The following is a 22,781-nucleotide window of genomic DNA, read 5'->3' on the forward strand; positions in this document are numbered from 1 at the left end:
GCCTTATAATTATCTCTTTTTTTAAATTGATGCTGTTATTGCCATAATTTAGATACTATTTCAGCTGGAGTGTCACAAATGTCTCATAAATGATCTTCCTGACCCCCTTCTAGCCTGCTTCTAAATTATCTCACATATTGGAGATAGGTTGAACATTGAAAACAAATTCATGAAACTTGTCTTCCTTAAAGACACTTTAAAAGTTCCCTATTGCCAAGAAGAATGAAATCCAAATTCCTCCTCATGGGATGGTTCCTTCATGACGTGGCTTTTGCTAACTTTCCTATGTTTGCCTTACCTTGTTATCATAGCTACCCTCATGCTGAACTCTTTGCAGTTTTTTCCAGGCTCTTTAGTATTTCATTCCTTTGTTCATGTTGTTTCCACTTCCAGGAATACACTTCTTACACTCTCACCCTGAGGGATACCTATTTAGTGTTGTTGTTTCCTCCCCTCCTGGGTGACCATTCTTTTCTTGATGCTCCACTAAATCTGGTACTGTAGAGCTTCTAGTGCTATTTCCTTTTTTTCTTTTAGTCTATATGGCATTCTTCTTTTTGTGGGGGCTAAGCTCCTCAAAGGTATGGGGGTCTTTTAGTTGTGTTCTCTGGTACTTAATACAGCATCAGTGCATTCTAAGCCAGAGTTTGCCAAACTCTTTCCGTAAGGGAGAGAGTCAATATTTTAGATATTTAAATGTATTTGTAGGGTCATATGGTCTCTGTCACAGCTACTCACCTCTGCTGTTACTAACGTAAAAGTCACCTTAGACAATATATTAATGAATGAGTATGGCTGTGTTCTAATAAAATTTTACTTATAAAAACAAGTGGTGCACTGGATTTGACTGCTTTTCATATTCTGCTGACCCTTATTCTAGACTCTCAGAAATGTACTAAATAATTTGAATTCTTGTGTCTTAAATAACAATAGGATAGCTAACGAGGCAATGGATGAGTTAGAAAGATGATACTAAAAGAGAAGCCAGAGATTAAGGCTAGTGGTGTAAATATTAGCTGATGTATTTAGGGTATATGCGTGTGTATTTTATGTCTAAAAGAATATAGAAAAGCTATATAGTAAGCAGTAATTCTCAAGGCAGGGAATACTTGTTTTTTTCACCAATATGTATATATAAGTAATAACTGTTCATTAAATGTTTGCTGAATGAATGTAATTACTAACAAGTCCTTTTCAATGATGTGGTTAGGAGATAGTGTACAATTTATAGAAGGGTTCTGTTTCAAATGTTTTTTGCGGGTTTCCTTCATGGCTCACTGCTAAAGAATCCGCCTGCCAGTGCAAGAGAGAGACATGGGTGTGATCCTTGGTTCAGGAAGATCCCACATGTCAAGAAGCAGCTGCGCCTGTGTGCTACAGCTGTTGAGCCTGCACTCTGGAGCCTGTGTTCTGTGACGCGAGAAGCCCCTGCAGTGGGAACACTGTGCGCCACAACTAGAGAGTAGCCCCGCTCCCCTGCACTAGAGAAGAGCCCAGGCAGCGACAGAGACCCAGCACAGCCAAAAATAAACCCATACGTAAAAGTATATAAAAATGTTTCTTTGAAATGGGATGTGTGAAACTTAAAGCAAATTTCTTCATAGGTAGTGTTATATATAGTGTTGTTCCTAAGCTAATACATAAAATCCTAATTTATAACATATTTGCATCATGAGGATTAATAGTTCTATACAATCTATGCCAGCCAAAATTTTGCACTTGTGTTCAGAATTAGTTTGGGTTACCAGGAATACATTTTCATCTGTTATACAGCCTTAGCATTAATGTCAAGATTTTCCATTCCTCACTTGCAAGGGTGAAGGAAATCTGGGTGAAAGTTTGGTGGTGAGGAATAGAAAATGGGCCTCTTGTGAATCTAGAAATCAGGAAATATGGAAAATAGAGCTTCTAGTTATTGTAAACCCTATGGATGGTTCTCACTCTCCACTAAGGCTCTGGGTTCTTCTTTTTTTCCTCCGTCTCTCGTGCGGATTCTGTGGTCCTAAGTACCAAGGAAACTCTCTTAGCCTGTTAAGAGAATAGAACCTCATTTATTACCTACTCAGTTACTCTTCTGTACTTGGTCATTTAGTTATGTTTCTATACATGAAACAAGTGCAAAGCTTTTTCTTTTAAAAAATATTTATTCATCAATTATTATATGCCAGCACTGGGGAATAAATACATTGAAGCAAGGCTGCTAATTGAGTTTGGAAATCATGGGATGATATTTATGGATTCCTTTTCTTTCTTTGATGAGTATAGAGAAGATCCTATACTCCTTTCCTTTCTTTCCTTCCTTCCCTTCCCTTTCTTCCTTCCACTTAAAACTATTGGGAAAGAAAGTCTACTTTCCTTTCTTTCCTTCCTTCCCTTCCCTTTCTTCCTTCCACTTAAAACTATTGGGAAAGAAGAGCTCAAATGGTAGCAGTGGGTCTTCAGGTTAAAAAAACTAAAGTAAGATTCATCTGTATTTAAAGAAAACAAAACCTTTGTATAGACATTTTGTCTCAGACCTGTCTACTTAATTCTTAAATCTTCTGTAATTATGTACTCTGTATTTATGTAATGGGTAATCTAGTATTATTTCCATTATATATTTCTGTGATGGGGTAAACTATTATTATTTTCATTGCGAAGTACATTTTTCATGTGTCCTGTATTTTTAGATTCATAATTAGTTATAATTGTAACTTATTTAGATGAAAGTGAAAGTCACTCAGGCATGTCTGACTCTTTGCAACCCCATGGACTATCCAGTCCATGGAATTCTCTAGGCCAAAATACTGGAGTGGGTAGCCTTTCCCTTCTACAGGGGATCTTCCCAACCCAGGGGTCCAACCCAGGTCTCCCGCATTGCATATGGATTCTTTACCAGCTGAGCCACAAGGGAAGCCCAACTTATTTAGATATACGAAGTTTAAACTTCTGTAATTGTTTTTAGAATCGGTCCTTTTTGCTTTTTGAAATTTGTAACATTTTAATTGTTGATATTTTCATTTGTGGCACTAATAACTTTTAAAAACTTAGTTTCTTATATCTACCTTTTGCCTCCACCTCAGGAATCAGAGATGGAAACAGAAGAAGAGGTTGACATTTTAATGAGTAGCGATATTTACTCTGCAACCTTATCAACCAAATCAATTTCTTTCACGCGTGCCCAAACTGGATGGCTTTTTCGGGAAGATAAAACAGTATGTGCAAACTGAGATTTTTACACTTTAAAAACTGTTCAGTATTTAATATTGCCAAAATAATGTGATGGAAACGCATGTAGAACGAGTAGCTTAATTAATTGTCAAGTCATGTATTCTTTTCTCCTTGAATCCAAATAGGGAATTATAATGGTTGGTTACAGAGTTGGAAGATCATCTTACAGAAGCCAGGAGAGAAAGCTTAGTTCGTTTGAATTTTATGTTGAAAAATATTCTTGTTGTCAGTTGCCTTGTTGTTAAATAGGAAACAATGTCTTCACATGGTTCTGTTATATTTCTAATGCTTTAATTTTAAGAAGACCATAAAGAAGCTACACTGTTAAATTCATTTCCCTGAACCTTTTTTCTCCTTTTCAACTTTAAAACTATTTACTTACCCATTATCTATTCCTGAGTATTCCATATATTTGACTAAGGCTAAATAAGCTTAAATTTCTACAGTACTTGTTTAATTAAATCTCAGTGGAGGTTTCTCCATTAGTAAATTGTAAATTCTTTCCATAATTCTTATTTCATCTGCTCAAAATATACTCACGCATTTTTTAGTTGGATGTATGAAGAAGCATTTTGTAAAATTTTAAAGAATAAATAACATTGGGTAAGGGCCAAGATTTTATGAATTTATCTTTTATTACACACAACAGAAATATATCCTTATTATAAAGACAAAAGTAAATTAGTCAGGGTTCTCTGAGAAACAGAATCAATAGGAGATCTATATCTATCTGTATATATGTATATATCTGTGTGTACACACACACACACATACACACACACAGAAGGAGAGAAGGGTGAGGAAGAGGTTGATTTACTTTAAGGAATTAGCTTGTGTGAATGTAGGACCTGGTAAGTCTGAGATTTGTAGTGCAGTCTAGCAGGCTGAAAATTCAGGAACGAGTTGTATGGTTTTGAACCTGAAATCTGTAGATCAGAATCTCAGGCAAGGTTTCTGTGTTGCAGTCTTGAGGCCGAATTGCTTTTCCTTTGGGAAACCTTAGTTTTTGCTCTTCAGGCCTGCATTTGATTGGAAACAGCCTTTCCACCATATGAGGGTAATCTGCTTTACTCCAAGTCTACAGATTTAAATTTCAACTAATCTAAAAAATGCCATCTTGGAATTCCTCAGCAGTCCAGTAATTAGGACATGCTTTCACCACCATGGCCTGGGTTCAGTCCCTTCTTGGAGAACTGAGATCCTGCAAGCCGTGTGGTGCACCCCTCCAAAACCCAATGTTGGCTTTGTAGCAACATCTCGACTGGTGTTTGTTTGAACAGTTGGGCATCATAGTCTAGCCAAATTGACATAAAATTAACTACCACACAGTCTTACATATAAAGCTGAGAAATCCCTCTTGACTACAGCTTATAGTCCCAGAGTCTTTTGCAGAAGATTATCCAGCTGTATATCTTCCTGACTTTTCTTATACTTTATGTACATTGTTGTTCAGTTGCTCAGTCGTGTCCAACTCATTGTACATTGATATATATCTATAATAATCAATGTATCTCAATGTATATTGATTTATATCTATAATAATATTTAGTTATTGATACAAATATTTATTTTTTCAAAAAGTATCATTGCATTGTATCTATTATTTTGCAACTCCCCCCTCCACCCAATTTTTAGTATGTCTTAAAATTACTTTATTCTTCTTAGCTACTGCATTGTATTCCATAGTATGGATATATTGTAATTTATTTACTCAGTCTCTTATTTTTGGATGTTTAGGTGGATACACATTTGTGTCCAGTTTTCTCCCAGTATAAATGATGTTACATTTACCATCCTTTTATATCCCTTTGCATTGTCTTTTATAGCTAGCAAGAAATGGAATGGTTGTATTATAAGAAATATACATTTAAATATTTTTATTGATATGACTTGTTTTTTGATTTATTTTTAATAAATGCTTTTTCATTATAAGATTTCCAAAATTGATCATTATCACCTGAATGTTTCCCAACCACAGAAAAATTCTCCCTTTGAGATCTAGGTTCATCAATTTTCATCTCTAAGCCTGTTTGGCAACAAGTAACATTATAGGATTTCCAGATGTGAGATCCTATACTGCAATCTATTTGTTGGCCTGAGTCTTATTTGTTTGTACTCTGTTCTTCTGGACAGCATTAGAAGGATCACTTCAAGAGAAGATAAAAATTGAAGCTGCTGTTCATCTAGTACTACTGCTAAGCAGCTCAAAGCTCTTGAAGAGTGTCTAGGTGATCTTCTTAAATCTTTGACAGGTAAGGAGGGAGTCAGTAATTGCTTATAGTTCCCATTTTGTAGGTAGAAACAGGTGCAGAATGCCTTCCTTTCTAATGATTGGTAAGGAATCCACAAAGCAAGGTAGAAACAGAAGCCACTCTAAACACTTAGTTTTGGAATGCCAGAAAGCAACAGCAAGAGAAGTGATTTGCATACAGGTAGAAATGGGAAGCCTGTTTTCAGTAAGTTACTGATCATGTTGTTTGAGGTAAGGTATTTCAAACTCTGACCACCTGTGGGTCTGAAAAAAGTGAAAGTTAATGTTGAAGGAGGACTCTTCTTGATGTCCTTTTATTCCATTTGAGTTCCCCATTCTCAATCCATAATATAAATATAAACTGTACTAGTGAGCAAGACTGCTTGGTTGTTCTCTTTTTGTTGAAAGAAGCAAGCAACTGTATCTTGTAAGTTTGGGCCTGCTAGAGAATATTGGAATGGGTAATTAATTTTAGTTGTACTAGAAGTTTTTATGTGACTTAGTTTATTTCTTTTTATTCTAGTTTTTATTTCTATCTATAAAATGGGAACATTAATTATCCCTGACCCCTCCTTATAACTCATGATATTTGATTATTAGCTAAATTAAGTTTTCTGTAGCTTTGTGCTACTTAGTAGATTCTAAAGGAATACTATGTGCTGTTTTTACTTAGTCTTAATTCATTGGAGATTAACTACCTGCATTTCATGTGTTTAAAAATTTTCCTTTACAAATTTAAAATGTGTAATGTTATGTATTTTTTAGCTTAATAGAATGTGTAAGATAATTTGATAATTTTAAGTACCAGAGGAATATTTATTTTCATCTAAATGTTACATGTTTATGGAGAAACTGTATATTTTACTTTGAAATTTAAAAAAAAAATCTAAGGTAAACTTTGTTTGTTTTATTATTTTGAAATATTTGATTTCGTTTTAGGAAAGGGTAGGAAACTTTTTGGCCGACTTTTATCTGGTGAATGGACTTGTTTTAGAATCAAGAAAAAGAAGAGAACATCTCAGTGAAGAAGACATTCTTCGAAATAAGGCCATTATGGAGAGTTTGAGTAAAGGTGGAAACATAATGGAACAGAATTTTGAGGTATAATTTTACTTTTCTTAATATATAATGTTCTAAGGGAGGGGTAGACTTCATTCCTGGCATTCAGTGAGTTTATTTAAGTATGCTCGTAGGTTTTCTTTACCATGTATCACCTTTCATTTTTCTGTGATGGTCTGGTGAGTTTTTTGTGAATCTGTTGTTGGTTTTTGAGTCTTCACTAATAAATAGATTAAAATCATTTTGTAAGCATGAAACCAAAGCATGATCCCTTTGCATATATTTTTTTCTACTTCATCAACTGAAACCTGCTGCTGCTTTGAAGACCTTGCTAACAATCTGCCTACTTTATGAAGTCATTTTTAGCCAATACCATCTGATAAATTTTGTATTCAGTATGTATTTATTGAAAACATGCTACCTGCAAAGAATTGTGTGACAGTTAGGAAAGGGGAGGGAAATCAAGGAAATGCTTAGGTACAAGACACAATAACTTATGTCTGCAATCTTATTTCCTTAGTAAGATGAATTGGATGGGTTCTTAATGGTTTTTTATTTTAACAATTTTAGATGTTAAAACTGGAAAAAAAAAGATTCCCAAAGATTAACATTTTATGACATTTTTTATAGCAGTGTTTTCAAATTGTAGAATTTGAATCCACTCCGGTGGATTATGAATTCTAGTGAGCTATTATGACTCCTACTTTTTTTTTTAAGTAGAATCTAAATTCAGATAATAAAAACTAGAGCACATAGTGTGTGTGTGTGCTCAGTTGCTCAGTCATGTCCAACTCTGTGACCTTATGGACTTGTACCCCGCCAGGCTCCTCAGTCCATGGGATTCTCCAGACAAGAATACTGGAGTGGGTTGCCATATTTCCTCCTCCAAGAGATCTTCCTGTCCCAAGGATCAAATCCTTGTCTCCTGCATCTCCAGATGGGTCCTTATTACTTTATGAATCAGTAGTGTCAGGGGTGTGTATGTATGTTGTGTTTATGTGCATATGTGTCACTGCTGGGTTATAGTATAAAACGTCAGTCACAGTCATGAAAAGCTTAAAGGCTACTATGAAGAGATTTGAATTCCTTGAATGTTTAGTCTCTCCTTGCAGTGTTGTGCCAAATTATGTTTTCAGTTCAGTTCAGTCACTCAGTCGTGTCCAACTCTTTGCAACCCCATGAACTGCAGCACACCAGGCCTCCCTGTCCATCACCAACTCCCAGAGTTTACCCAAACTCATGTCCAGTGAGTCGGTGATGCCATCTAACCATCTCATCCTCTATCATCCCCTTCTCTTCCTGCCTTCAGTCTTTCCAACATCAGGGTCTTTTCAAATGAGTCAGCTCTTCACATCAAGTGGCCAAAGATTTGGAGTTTCAGCTTCAACATCAGTTCTTCCAATGAACACACAGGACTGATCTCCTTTGGATGGACTGGTTGGATCTCCTTGCAGTCCAAAGGACTCTCAAGAGTCTTCTCCAACACCACAGTTCAAAAGCATCAATTCTTCTGCGCTCAGCTTTCTTTATAGTCCAACTATCACATCCATACATGACTACTGGAAAAACCATAACCTTGATTAGATGGACCTTGGTTGGCAAATTAATGTCTCTGCTTTTTAATATGCTGTCTATGTTGGTCATAACTTTTCTTCCCAGGAGTAAGTGTCTTTTAATTTCATGACTGTAATCACCATCTGCAGTGATTTGGAGCCCAAAAAAATAAAGCCAGCCACTGTTTCCACTGTTTCCCCATCTATTTGCCATGAAGTGATGGGACTGGATGCCATGATCTTTGTTTTCCGAATGTTGAGCTTTAAGCCAACTTTTTCACTCTCCTCTTTCATTTTTTTTTTTTCCTCTTTCACTTTCATCAAGAGGCTTTTTAGTTCCTCTTCACTTTTTGCCATAAGGGTGGTGTCATCCTCATATCTGAGGTGATTGATATTTTCCCAGCTGTCTTCATTCCAGCTTATGCTTCCTCTAGCCCAGTGTTTCTCACAATGTACTCTGCATACAAGTTAAATAAGCAGGGTGACAATATACAGCCTTGATGTACTCTTTCCTATTTGGAACAAGTCTATTCTTCCATGTCCAGTTCTAACTGTTGTTTCCTGACCAGTATACAGGTTTCTCAGAGGCAGGTCAAGTGGTCTGGTATTCCCATCTCTTGAAGAATTTTCCACAGTTTATTGTGATCCACACAGTCAAAGGCTTTGCCATAGTCAATAAAGCAGTAATAGATGTTTTTCTGGAACTCTCTTGGTTTTACGATGATCCAGTGAATGCTGGCAATTTGATCTCTGGTTCCTCTGCCTTTTCTAAAACTAGTTTGAACATCTGGAAGTTCACGGTTTATGTATTGCTGAAGCCTGGCTTGAAGAATTTTGAGCATTACTTTACTAGCGTGTGAGATGAGTGCAATTGTGCAGTAATTTGAGCATTCTTTGGCATTGCCTTTCTTGGGATTGGAATAAAAACTGACCTTTTCTCGTCCTGTGGCCACTGCTGAGTTTTCCAAATTTGCTGACCTGTTGAGTGCAGCACTTTGACAGCATCATCTTTCAGGATTTGAAATAGCTCAACTGGAATTCCATCACCTCCACTAGCTTTGTTCGTAGTGATGCTTTCTAAGGCCCACTTGACCTCAAATTCCAGGATGTCTGGCTCTAGGTGAGTGATCACAGCATCGTGATTATCTGGGTCATGAAGATTTTTTTGTACAGTTCTTCTGTGTATTCTTGCCACCTCTTCTTAATACCTTCTGCTTCTGTTAGGTCCATACAATTTCTGTCCTTTATTGTACCCATCTTTGCATGAAATGTTCCCTTGGTATATCTAATTTTCTTGATGAGATCTCTAGTCTTTCCTATTCTATTGTTTTCCTCTATTTCTTTGCATTGATCACTGAGGAAGGCTTTCTTATCTCTCCTTGCTATTCTGTGGAACTCTGCATTCAAACAGGTAGATCTTTACTTTTCGCTTCTCTTCTTTTCACAGCTATTTGTAAGGCCTCCTCAGCCATTTTGCTTTTTTTGCATTTCTTTTTCTTGGGGATGGTCTTGATCCCTGTCTCCTGTACAGTGTCACGAATCCGTCCATAGTTCATCAGGCACTCTGTCTATCAGATGTAGTCCCTTAAATCTATTTCTCACTTCCACTGTATAATGATAAGGGATTTGATTTAGGTCATACCTGAATGGTCTAGTGGTTTTCCCCACTTTCTTCAATTTAAGTCTGAATTTAGCAATAAGGGGTTCATGATCTGAGCCACAGTCAGCTCCGGGGTCTTATTTTTGCTGACTGTATAGAGCTTCTCCATCTTTGGCTGCAAAGAATATAATCAATCTGATTTTTGGTGTTGACCATCTGGTGATGTCCATGTGTAGAGTCTTCTCTTGTGTTAGGGATAAGACAAACTTTGTAGAATAGTATGCCAGGTTTCAATTAATTCATGGTGATACTGTGTTTGTTTGGAAAAGTATTTTAATGTTTAAGAAGTTTATATATTGAGCAAATCAGCCATTGTTTAATGAGTACAGGATGTAAAAGTACTTAAAAATCCACATTAAATGTTTAAGTTAAAATATGATCAGACCAGTTCAGTATGATCCTGTTCTCTTCCTGCCAGATCCTCTTTGCAGTCCTCATTTTTCTTTTGTCCTTGGGATAGAGCCTCACTAGACTTTATTTTCCAGACACCTCCTGGTATTTACTGATCTCTTGATCAGTAGGAGTTGTAGGATGTGTTATGTTCAGGTAATAGGAGATGAATTGAGAGAGGCAATGAGGAGGTTAATCTTTGACAAAGCCACTATCCTTTTTCATTGTTAAAGAGCCAAAAAAGCCATTTCTTTGGACCTACATTGTTATTTATTGTTACAGTTCTTTTTAAAATGATGACATTGTTGTGTTTATTGCTCATAGGTGTTAACTGCTACCTTTGTTTAATTTTGGCAGGAAACCATTTTGAGATATGTGCACAAGTTATTTTCTTTAGGATGGAATTTGTAACTATGCAGTTGAATTGTTAAAGGGGTCTTTAATTGACATTTTAATCAAGTACAGTTTTACACATTGAAATTAAAACTTAATTTAATCCCAGATGCCTATATAATAGAACAAAATACTGCGAGTTAAATAATTAAGCTTTTGACTTCTAATTAGGAATCAAAGGAAATGGTTCCTGGGTATTGTGTGAAGTATTTTTTCATATATTATCTCATTTAGTTATTAATTATTACAATGACCTACTGAGATTGAAGGCAGGAGGAGAAGGGGACGACAGAGGATGGGATGGTTGGATGGCATCACTGACTCAATGGATATGAGTTTGAGTAAGCTCTGGGAGTTGGTGATGGACAGAAGAGCCTGTCGTGCTGCAGTCCCTGGGGTTGCAGAGTCAGACACGACCGAGCAACTGAACTGAACTGAACTGAGATGACTATCATTTTGCAATTTTATAGAAAGGAGAGTGAAGTTAAAAAAATAAATAATATATCTGAAATCATAAAGCTGTAAGTAGCAATGACGGGTTTTGATTCTAGGACTGTTCCCCAGGTTCTTCTTGTTTTAAGTATATTGCTTCCCAGTCTGCCTTTGTTATAGTCTCTTCTTTGTGTGTATCCACATATTTAACTCATCTTAGCAATTCTTTAAGAATATTGTGAAATTGAACCTGGAAAAGGAATAAGGGAAGTTTGCTATTGAAAAGTGTACTAAAAATTAGTATTGTGTTTTTTCAGTGATGTGTCTAAAACATATTAGTAAAAAACATGTTTTTGGCTTCAGAGCATTATTGAAATTTTTGCAAGCCTAGAAAACATATATGACTAGTTTTACTATGATTGTTTTCAAAAGACATGAAAATATTGTACATATACATATATATATATATATATATTTTTTTTTTTTTTTCATTTTTGGTGGCATTGCATGGCTTGTGGGATCTTAGTTCCCTACACAGGGATTGAACCTGTGCCCTCTGCAGTGAAAGCGTGGTGTTGTAACTACTGTGTTGTTAGGGAATTCCCGAAAATACTATATTTTAAAGCCACATTTTAATAAAATTTCATTTCTTAAAAATAAATATACTAGTCTTTTTCAGAATGAATTTATGTTCTTTATTCTAAATAATTAGCTTTTGAGTTTCTTCTTGTTTTTATAGCCAAATATTTGTTTTAATTTCTATAAGAAATAGCTTATAGGTAGCATTTAGGAGAAATTTCTGTTTAACTAGTTTTGCCATGCCTACTTCTTCTTCCCCCCTCCTTTCCAGACATAGTTCTAATATTTAGTATATATTTTTAACAGTATTTTTAATAATAAAATTTAAGTGCTCAGAAATTCTTAAGTCATGACTACTTGCTCCTATACTTTTGGTGCTGCTTTCCACTTTGTTCTATCCAGTTGGAGGAAGCAATTAAGACAGTCATTGATAAAAGTATTAATTGTATGTCAGCTAGCTATATATATAGAATATTGAGTTAACCTCTGTTAGTGATTATATATTTTTTAATATATAAAATCAAAATAGGAACACATAGACATAAAATACATGAATGCCTTAAACTTCCAGAAATCTTTGCAACATAAAATACTAGAATTTAGCAAATCTAGCAATAAATTAAAACTCTTTTTTTATGCTTTAAGAAAAACAGGCATTAGAAGTTTGCATTTAATTATGTAGGAAAGGTTTGATGTCATTTCAGTTACAGACCCTATTGACTTGGGGAAATAACAGAAAGCCATCTGGTGTCCTGTGGCAGCCTTCATGTCTTCCTGTTTCATTAAATAATTGTGATAACTGCGTGGAGGGAACACTGACAGATTCAACTGCAAGTATCAGTATATAACAAAGGGCAAGTTAGAATACACATAAACTAAGAGCTTATTAAAATGTAACAACTGATTTTCATAATGATGAGGTAAAGTGCTCAGTAAAAGGTTAAGTTAGATTCGTTACAGTCTCTACTAAGATGGGGGATGTATAATACATAGTTTAGAAACAATTCTACTGGAAATAGTAGCAACTGCTTACAGAAGTTTATTACCTGAAAAATTATATGACATGCTACATTAATCATGCCAGGAAAATGAGTCTTCACTAAGACTTTATATATATATATATAAAATACTAGTTATAGTCAAATATATATACAAGTATTAAATATATATATAGGTATTAAATAGACTGGTGACTCAGTGGTAAAGAATCTGCCTGCAATGCAGGAAATGCAGGTTGGATCCCTGGGTTGGGAAGATCCCCTGAAGCAGGATGTGGCAACCCACTCCAGCCTGGAGAATCCCATAGACCCAGGAGTCTGGTGTGCTACAGTCCCATGGGGCTGCAAAGAGTTGGACACAGCTGAGCGACTAACACTTTCACTTTTTTCATGATGTTAGTTTGGCTGAGTGTAAGAGATTCAAAATTACATTAACTTAAACAAGACAGGAGTTTATTTTTTTCTTATGTAAAAATCTGAGTTTGTATGGTTTCATTGCTCTGTGAGTTCATCTCAGACCTATCCTTTTTTTTTCCCCCTGTCTTATCAGTATTTCTTTAGCATTTTTAGGATCTAGCTCTCATCCACATGCTATACGATGCTTTATTACCTACTTAGTATCCCAACAATTAGGAATAATAATTCCTAATAGTAATTAGGAAGGAAAGGCCATGCCTGTTCTGTTTGAGAACCCAGCCAGAAGTTGCACACATCACTGCTCAAATCCCATTAGTTACAACTTAGTTACATGATAACACTTAGCTGGCTGTAAAGATGGCTAGAAAAGAAGTCTTTTATCTAGGAAGTAATGTGTCCAGTCAAAAATTGGTAGGAAGGTTCTTTTACAATAAAGAATAGGAGAATAGATTATTGATTGAGTAGACATCTAGTATTCTCTAATGTCTCTTTGTTAGATACATAACTGATGCTTCAGTTACCACATAAATACTAGTAACTCTCACCCAATATATACCTTCAGTTCTGACCTGACTTTTAATCACCAGATCTATAGTATTTTCCTTCCTTCACATGGATAAATGTAGGTATCTAAAATTTAGTATGTTTAAATCTGATAGGACAATTTTTTTCCTTCTCTGTCTTGAGTGGTACCACCATTATCTGCTACCATGACCTAAGTCAGCACCCTGACATTTGTCCTTGAACTTCTTAACTTTTCTTACCTCTGTGTCTGTAATTGATCACAAAATCCTAAAGATCTCATGAATCTCTCTTCTTCCACTTTGAAATAGCTCCCCTTATCATTTCTCATTTGAATTAGAGATAGCTTCCTAACTTACTGCTACCAGAATGAGCTCTCTGAAATAGATTGAACTATGTAAAGCCTTAATAATTAAAATGTATAGAATATGTACTATTTGTTAGGCACTGTTTCGGAGAAGGCAATGGCACCCCACTCCAGTACCCTTGCCTGGAAAATCCATGGACAGAGGAGCCTGGTAGGCTGCAGTCCATGGGGGTCGCTAAGAGTCGGACACGACTGAAGCGACTTAGCATAGCATAGCATTATGCTCACGTTTCTCTTTCATGCATCGGAGAAGGAAATGGCAACCCACTCCAGTATTCTTGCCTGGAGAATCCCAGGGATGGTGGAGCCTGGTGGGCTGCCGTCTATGGGGTCGCATAGAGTCGGACACGACTAAAGCGACTTAGCATAGCATTGCATAGCATAGGCACTGTTTTAAGTATTTTAGGTTAACTATCCAGTTATATCCTTACAACAACCCTGAGAGGTTATAGTTAACTAAACTTGAGACAAAAGAGTTTGAATAATTTTCCAAAGTCAGCTAGTAATTGGCAAAGTCAGGATTTGGTCAGTCTGGCTCCAATGTTTGTGTTCTAAAAGCGGCATAATATTGCTCGAAATATTTGTCCATTGCTTTTTGAGTAAAATACAATCTACTTACTGCATAAAACCCTTTCAAACTACTTTTCCTTTTCTGTCTTGCCCTTTTACCCTGTATCTTGCTGTTTAGACACAACACTTGTAGTTTCCTGTTACAGCATGCATTTTCTCACCATTGTTTGTTCTTCAGTGTGCTTCAATTGGTTATTTTGTTCTCTTTCTTTCAGACTTCTCCACTAGGAGCCAGCCTTGCTCTCACATCTTTTTGGCTGCCTGCCCCAGCCTGGGTCAGGCAGATCTCTGTGCTCTTTATGCCATCCTCCTGATGTCTCTATCATTATAACTATCACCCTGGATTGTAATTATTCACTTCCTGTGTATCTCTTTATAAGCTTCTCAAGGGCAGAATGTTGTCTTTCAACTGCCTGATGCTCAAAAAACTATTAGTTTCCCTCGTCCCACATTCTTCGGCTGTTACTCAGAGATCATCAATGATTTCTAGCCAACAAAATCTATGGCCAGTTTTTCAGGCTTCTTTAAAGTCTTTGTGTTTTGGTACTGAAAGTCTTTTCACTTCCATGATACCTTGGTACTGTTTGTTTTTTTCTTATTGATTAATATCTCCTTTAATTTTAAACGCTTTTAAAGTCTCCTTTCTGTCCTTTTAAAGGCTCCTTTCTGTCCTCTTCCTGCATTCCCCATCCCACCACCCCCAATCTGTGTGATTTTTAGGACTCAGTCATCAGTCCTGTTTTCTTACTTTTTATTTAGTCAGAGAATTCTTAACATTATTTCTAAATATGATTTCCTTCCTTCCTTCTCTTTTTGTAACTGCCCTCTAGGAACTTCCCAGTATAAAATACTCATTATTATTTACTGAATCTTTTCTAATGTGCCAAGCACTAACCCTTTCTATACATTATCTCATTGAATTTTTAACTATGAGGTGATGGTCATTTTTCCATTTTGCAGGTGAGTTAAATTGACAGTTATATAAAGTTACTTGTCCCAGTTCACACAACTGCTAGCTAGTGGAGCTGGGTGGGATTCTGGCTCATTTTTGTGTCTTCAGAATCCTTGGTTTAACATGCTGCCCATTTAACATCTTAAACTCATTATATCCAAAACCATACTTCTCTGAATGGAACCTCTCCCAGTGGTACTGTTTTTTGTTGTTGTTGTTATTTATAGCAGTCTTTCACTTATTACCCTTTTGCTGTATATAGTTTGTCTTGTTCATTTTTCCTTAGCAATTTCTACTCTACTCCCTTATTTCTTTATTGCCAGTTTATCCTATAGTGATCCAGATTCTTAGTTAACAAAGACAAGGGATAAGTTTTAAACTTGATATGACCCTTACCACTCTTGTTGATATTCCTTTTGAACTTTCCTCCCTAGTTCAAGACAACCTAGTATTTTCATTATTAATTCTCCCTGTCCAAAATATTCTTTTTCTTTTCTTTTAAATTGGAGTGTTAATCTTCTAATCTCAATTTATTGTCTGTAGAAGACTGCCCTGTTTTCTAAACTCCTGTATTACCCAGATTTTTGTAAGCACATTTTGTCTTTAATCATTTAATATTTTGTATTCCTGATTAATGTTCATGTCTGTATATGTTTTTTCTTTCCAGCTCTGAACTGTGAGCCCCATGAAGTCAGGATTAGTTTTTATACTTCTCTGTAGTTCCCATGTTCAGCATCTAGCATAATGTCAGAAACATTTTAGATGATTAAAGCATTGAATGAATGGATTTTACCTCTTTTATACTTTTCTTTTTGAGATTTAAAAAATGATATTAATAATAAATATTACTGATGGAGCTTATATCATCATGGAACTATCTCCGAATAACCTCTTAAAGCATTGTACTGATGATATTAAGGAGATTATAGTTTATTGTATGTTTTAATTTTATATTTTAAAAAATATGATAATTTTCTTTTCTCTCTCCCGCTCTGTCTCTCTTTTGTCTCTGTTCCCCCCTCCTCTTTCTCCCCTTCTCTCTCCCCCTTACTCTTTGTTTGTTTGTTTGTTTGTTTTGGCAGCCGATTCGAAGACAGTCCCTTACCCCTCCTCCTCAGAACACTATTACATGGGAAGAGTATATATCTGCTGAAAATGGAAAGTAAGTGTTGGTTTTGTTGTGTTTATGTATTTTTTGGTTTATAGAAAAAAAGTTTTGTAAAAAATTTTTTTACAGAGAATTAGTATAGTTTTGTCTGAAGCACTTCTTTTTTCTTTTAAAAATGTGGATGAAGTATGATGAGGGAGAAGCACCCCTAATTATATTCTCTCTTTCGAGTAAAATGTAGAGCCGCAGTTCTACATCCCTCTTGCCAGTTTATATACTCCCCAAAACCCATACGACATTATTCCAAGGAAATAGAATATGAAGACTGCCTAGTAAAACTGCTTGTTTGAGTTTTTTCACTGTAAGATGAACTTTATATTCTCTTATTATCCAGAGTCTTTTGCAGGGTGTTTAAGGCCACTCATTGTTTATCTGCTTTTTACCTTTCCATGTCATCATCCCTTTGTTTCAGCCTCTGCCAGACTACTTCTTATTGTCCTTACCCAAGACAATTGCTTAATGTTATATTGCTTATAATTAGTAAAGTACCTAGTACATAGTTTGTAGCCAGTAAATGTTGATTGAATAAAAGAATGATGAATGAAGTTTATTTTGAATGAAGAAATAAATAAATTTTTCTAGCTGACCATATCAAAGAAAGTACTGTCTTCATAGAAAATGTTCTTTTGTTGGAGAATAAATATTGCTTACCCTCATGATTAGGAAGAAGTTGTCTTCTTTTTAATGTTGAAAGGTTTGTAGTATACTTTTTTAATTTCTATAAAATGTTTCCTTCTTATAATATTTGATAATTAATGTAAAATTCTTTATTCTTTACCTTGCTTCTTATTGATCAGTGCTGAAAAGAGATTGAATTGAATAAGTGATTTAAAAGATATGGAATGATATTTTTAAAGTTTTTTTCCAGGATTTTGCTTTGTTACTAAAAATAGTGATTATTAAAATTATATTCAGTGTGAAATAACTTTTTATACCTTGTTATTTTCCTTGTTACCCTTGTCTCAATTGTTATACATGTCTCATTCTCTTTTAGCATAATTTTATTTCTATGCTCAGAGTAAGAAAAGTTGAAATATTAATGAATGTCATTGGAAGATGACAGATTCTTCTTAGGATGATGATAGAGCGTGGAAAAAATTTCCTAATATTTTCTTTTTCAATTTAGAGCTCCTCATCTGGGTAGAGAACTGGTGTGCAAAGAAAGTAAGAAAACATTTAAAGCCACGATAGCCATGAGCCAGGAATTTCCCTTGGGAATTGAATCGTAAGTTTGTTACTAACTGCACAAGTTTATGAAAGAAACTATTAAAATCTTAAGGCTATAATTATGTTTGCATCTGAGTGGTGGATTTGAGGCCTTTGAAATGTAAAGTAGCCTTTGCTTTGGCAGTGTCTACACCCTTCTAGCAATTTTCCAGCTCTCAAAATACTAACATTTTAATTATTTCAACTAAATAAAATTTTGAATAATTTTTTTAAATTATAAAAATAATACATGAATACATGCTTATTGTAGAAAATCTAACAGTATGGAAGTTTATAGAATAAACATGGCAGTTTTCTTTGACCTTCCTAATAGTTGACAGGTAAATAACTAATGTATTTTTGTCTAAATTTTGCTCTGTGTTTTTTTAGCATTTTTTGTAAAAATGGGGGAATAGTCTGCATTTTATTCTATTTCCTCTTTTCTCGTAAAAGTGAGTTATCTTGGAGTTCTTAAAATAATTACATTATCTTTTTTTTTTTTCTTTCCTTGGTATTTTATGGTCTTAATGTACTGCCATTTATTTTGTTATCCTCCTACTGATAAACATTTTAATTATTTGTAGTTTGTCACCATTATGAATAATACTCCCATGAATATCTTGAATATATCCTTCCAAACCTGTATTCATCAGTTGCTCATTTAAAAAAAAACAGTTGGAGAGATGTGTGGAATGGGAGGTGGGTAGCTAGAGCCGATTCTGACAGAACTGTAAATTCAGGCTTCTCACTAAAGCAGGGGATGAGTTGAAGCCCTAGGCTTTCCTTCCTAGATCCTTCTACTTCCAGTCTGACCTAATACATTAAAAAAAAAAATTATTTTGGAAGAGAGCAGGACCCCTATTTTTCTATAGATTCTATACACATCCTATACTCCTCAATAGCCAAGTTTTAGAAGAGTAGATAGAATTCCAAATCTAGTCTTCAAGCTGTTGATCAAAGAGGAAAATAAATTAATAGTTCTCAGAAGATGTAGGAAGGGAATTAGCCATACATACAAGTCTGCAAAATTTATCTTATCTTGAACCCAAAATGACTCTAAGATACTCTGGATATATATTGTAAGGAAGAAGAGAAGTGTGGCAAATTATAAGATGCTATCACTTTTAGGAGTTATTCCAATTTCAGAGATGTTAATATGTGAATAAAAATTAGGTATCTTAGAATTTATAAAATGTGGCAATTATAACCATTCCCCCTTAAAAAAGTAAAGTAAGGAACATAGATAGTATGTAAAAGCTAGACAAAGAACTCATTCTAGAATAAAATATAAGTGAAAAAAAAAGTTTTAGAAATACTTTCAGTTCAGTTCAGATTCTCAGTCATGTCCGACTCTTTGCGACCCCATGAATCACAGCACGCCAGGCCTCCCTGTCCATCACCAACTCCTGGAGTTCACTCAGGCTCACATCCATCGAGTCAGTGATGCCATCAAGCCATCTCATCCTCTGTCGTCCCCTTCTCCTTCTGCCCCCAATCCCTCCCAGCATCAGAGTCTTTTCCAATAAGTCAACTCTTCGCATGAGGTGGCCAAAGTACTGCAGTTTCAGCTTTAGCATCATTCCTTCCAAAGAAATCCCAGGGCTGATCTCCTTCAGAATAGACTGGTTGGTTCTCCTTGCAGTCCAAGGAACTCTCCAGAGTCTTCTCCAACACCACAGTTCAAAAGCATCAATTCTTCGGTGCTCAGCTTTCTTCACAGTCCAACTCTCACATCCATACATGATCACAGGAAAAACCATAGCCTTGACTAGATGGACCTTTGTTGGCAAAGTAATGTCTCTGCTTTTCAATATGCTATCTAAGTTAGTCATAACTTTTCTTCCAAGGAGTAAGTGTCTTTTAATTTCATGGCTGCAGTCACCATCTGCAGTGATTTTGGAGCCCCAAAAAATAAAGTCTGACACTGTTTCCCCATCTATTTCCCATGAAGTGATAGGACCAGATGCCATGATCTTCGTTTTCTGAATGTTGAGTTTTAAGCCAACTTTTTCACTCTCCTCTTTCACCTTCATCCAAGTCTATGCCCCAACCAGTAATGCTGAAGAAATACTTTAGGAGAGCATAAAAGAACATGATTGGTAAACTAGATCACTCTAAGATAAGACAATAGAATGAAATGAAAAGGAGATTATAAAGCTAAGGAAATAAATTAAGCACTAAATAGCACTATTGCAAAACAAATACATTAGAAACAACAATGAACAGAACAGATGTGGCCAAAAATTAAATTTTGATAGCTAATAGTGAATCCAGTGAAAGAAGTGCATGTGCGTGTTAAATCTACTCAGTCGTGTCCGACTCTTTGCGACCCTTGGACTGTAGCCTGCCAGGCTCCTCTGTCCATGGGATTCTCCAGGCAAAAATACTGGAGTGGGTTGCTGTGCTCTTCTTCAGGGGAATGTTCTGAACCCAGGGATCGAACCCACATCTCTTGTGTCTCCTGCATTGGCAGACGGGTTTTTTACTACCAGTACCACCTGGGAAGCCCAGTGAAAGAAGATGTTAAAGGAATTTGAGAAGTAATATATATGGAGGATAATACTATTCAGTCCTGAATATTCATTGGAAGGACTGATACTGAAGCTAAAACTCCAATAGTTTGGCCACCTGATGTGAAGAACTGACTCATTGTAGAAGATCCTGATGCTGGGAAAGATTGAAAGCAGGAGGAGAAGGGGACGACAGAGGATGCGATGGGTTGGATGGCATCACCGACTTGATGGACATGAGTTTGAGTAAGCTTCAGGAGATGGTGATGGACAGGGAAGCCTGGTGTGCTGCAGTCTGTGGGGTCACAAAGAGTTGGACACAACTGAGCGACTGAACTGAACTGATTTATGGAGGAGAGTGGTTCAATATAAGGATCATTGCTGTTCCACTTAAATAAAAAGCCTCCACAATGTAAACAAAATAGTATTCAAAATATGATGGAAATTTTCTTGTGTGGAAGAATTAAATATGTAGTCTGATTAAGCTCCAATAAAAATAGACAAGAAGTAGTAACAGTGAATATCCTGATTAAACTATTGCATTTCAGTTATAATAGAGAACTGTCTAAAGGCATTCGGGAGAAAAGGTGTTACAAAAACAGCCTGACCTTACATTTTTTCGCGACATTGTTGAGGCAAAGAAAGTGTGATACCACAGTTAGGTAAGATGTCATTTATATATCAAGGCAATTGAAAAGGACACAGAAGAATTCAGTCAGTACAGCAGCCATGGGCCCTTTTTGAGAGAAAATTAATACTACTTAAAATCAAATTCATCCAAGCAAAGGCTAAAAGGAGGAGTTACAGTATAATGAGGAGTGTAATACTGAGTGCTAAGAGTGCTTGAGACCTCTTAGCACTTGCTAAGAGACCTTGTGAAATTGTGTTAGTTAAGAGGGAAATAGTATAAACTGAAACCATGAGAGTCAGAGTCCCCTTTCGTGTGCAAAAAAGAAACACTCATTTATCAAATCTGTAAGAAATCAAGGAATAATAAACACAAGCCCTCTCACACACAAAATTGGGAGCAAAATTCAGGCATCCAAACAGTAGGCTAATTAAAGAACTTGGGAATGTGTAGACTTTAGGAGGAGGACTAGTGTGAGCTTTGAGTCTGCTGAAATGTAGATCTAAGATCAAAAAACTGTGGAAATTATGGCTGCACAATAAAATGTAAAAGTTATAGACCTTGACACAGTGAAAAGAATAATAAAACAAAAAAAATGAGGTAAAGGAGGTGTCATTTTTTCATCTTTAACATCTGTGATATTGGAGCTGTGATACTGTAAGTTTGGAGCATGTAGTTATAAAACATAAGGACACAATAAAATCAAAGTGAAAAATTTTTTCTCCTTCCATATTTCAGATTATTGAATGTTTTGGAAGTAATAGCTCCCTTCAAGCACTTTAATAAGCTTAGAGAATTTGTTCAAATGAAACTTCCTCCAGGCTTTCCTGTAAAACTAGGTAAGAGAAAAACTGTCATGTAAGTTTAATGTCTATTAGAAATACAGAGCTGTTTACTAACATTTAAAAAGAAATACTCTTTGAAGGAATATGGATTTCCCAGCTTATAATTTTATGTTGTTTTCTGTAATTACATGCATTGATATTCATACTTTGTCAAATATATAAAATGCTTGATGAAAACTCTCCTTGATTTAAAGCAAATGTAAGTGAGGGATATACAAATATTTCATTCAAGAGGGTGTGAGTGAACTTATGCACTGTGGTAATATTTTAATGTGAAATCGAGAGACAGGATTTTAGCCTATATTTTCTGCAGATTCTGAGCTTCTGAACAGTGGGAATATTTCTGGGGTCAACAGTCACTATTCAGTGATAAAGTAATACTTATTACATTTTATTTTTCAGTCTTAAATATTTAAACTTAATTTCACTTTAAACAATGATCTTTCAAAACAGTAAACTCATTTTGTATATATTTATCTTCTTAACTATATTAGAAAAAGAGGAGTAAGACACTATTTACAGGTTCTTTAGGAGTTGAGGCTTAGATTTAGCAGTGATTTCAGCTCCATGGGGGGCTTCCCAGGTGGCTCAGATGGTAAAGTATCTGCCTGTAATGTGGGAGACCAGGTTCAATCCCTGGGTTGGGAAGATCCCCTGGAGAAGGAAGTGGCAACCCGCTGCAGTACTCTTGCCTGGAAAATTGCATGGATGGAGGAGCCTGATAGGCTACAGTCCATGTGGTCACAAAGAGTCAGACACAACTGAGTGACTTCACTTCACTAAGCTCCATGGGGGCCTTCAATACCACCCATCAATCCAGCCACCAAGTATTGAATCAGTGCTTACTGTGTGCTGAACCCTTTTCTGATGCTGAGAGACAATGAAAATCCCTGTCCTTTTGGTGTTTATATTCTGGGGTAGGGGGTATTATAGAATAAATATAACTTTTATATAATTCCTCTGATATATTTATCTTGTTTCACTCAATATTACTGAAACCACATCTCAGAACAATTAGGGCAGGTGCTATACTCCCAGAAGTAATGCTTTTATTACTAAAAATTAAACCCA

At 35.7% G+C, this 22,781-nt stretch overlaps 1 protein-coding gene across 3 annotated transcripts in view; it reads left to right on the plus strand.

The window, feature by feature from the left end:
- Positions 1-22,781, plus strand: part of ANKRD13C (ankyrin repeat domain 13C) — a 91,669-nt gene that overhangs the window by 60,268 nt on the left and 8,620 nt on the right. For 2 of the 3 annotated variants that reach the window (XM_044944857.2, XM_006077618.4), the window contains exons 8-12: positions 3,063-3,194; positions 6,401-6,562; positions 16,436-16,515; positions 17,648-17,746; positions 21,604-21,704. In XM_044944857.2, the coding sequence (XP_044800792.1) occupies positions 3,063-3,194; positions 6,401-6,562; positions 16,436-16,515; positions 17,648-17,746; positions 21,604-21,704 (574 nt within the window). The remainder of the gene's footprint in view (positions 1-3,062; positions 3,195-6,400; positions 6,563-16,435; positions 16,516-17,647; positions 17,747-21,603; positions 21,705-22,781) is intronic. The other variant, XM_025288459.3, reaches the window with a different exon arrangement.

The sequence above is a fragment of the Bubalus bubalis genome, chromosome 6 (genome assembly GCF_019923935.1).
Source record: "Bubalus bubalis isolate 160015118507 breed Murrah chromosome 6, NDDB_SH_1, whole genome shotgun sequence".
Classification (NCBI taxonomy): domain Eukaryota; kingdom Metazoa; phylum Chordata; class Mammalia; order Artiodactyla; family Bovidae; genus Bubalus; species Bubalus bubalis.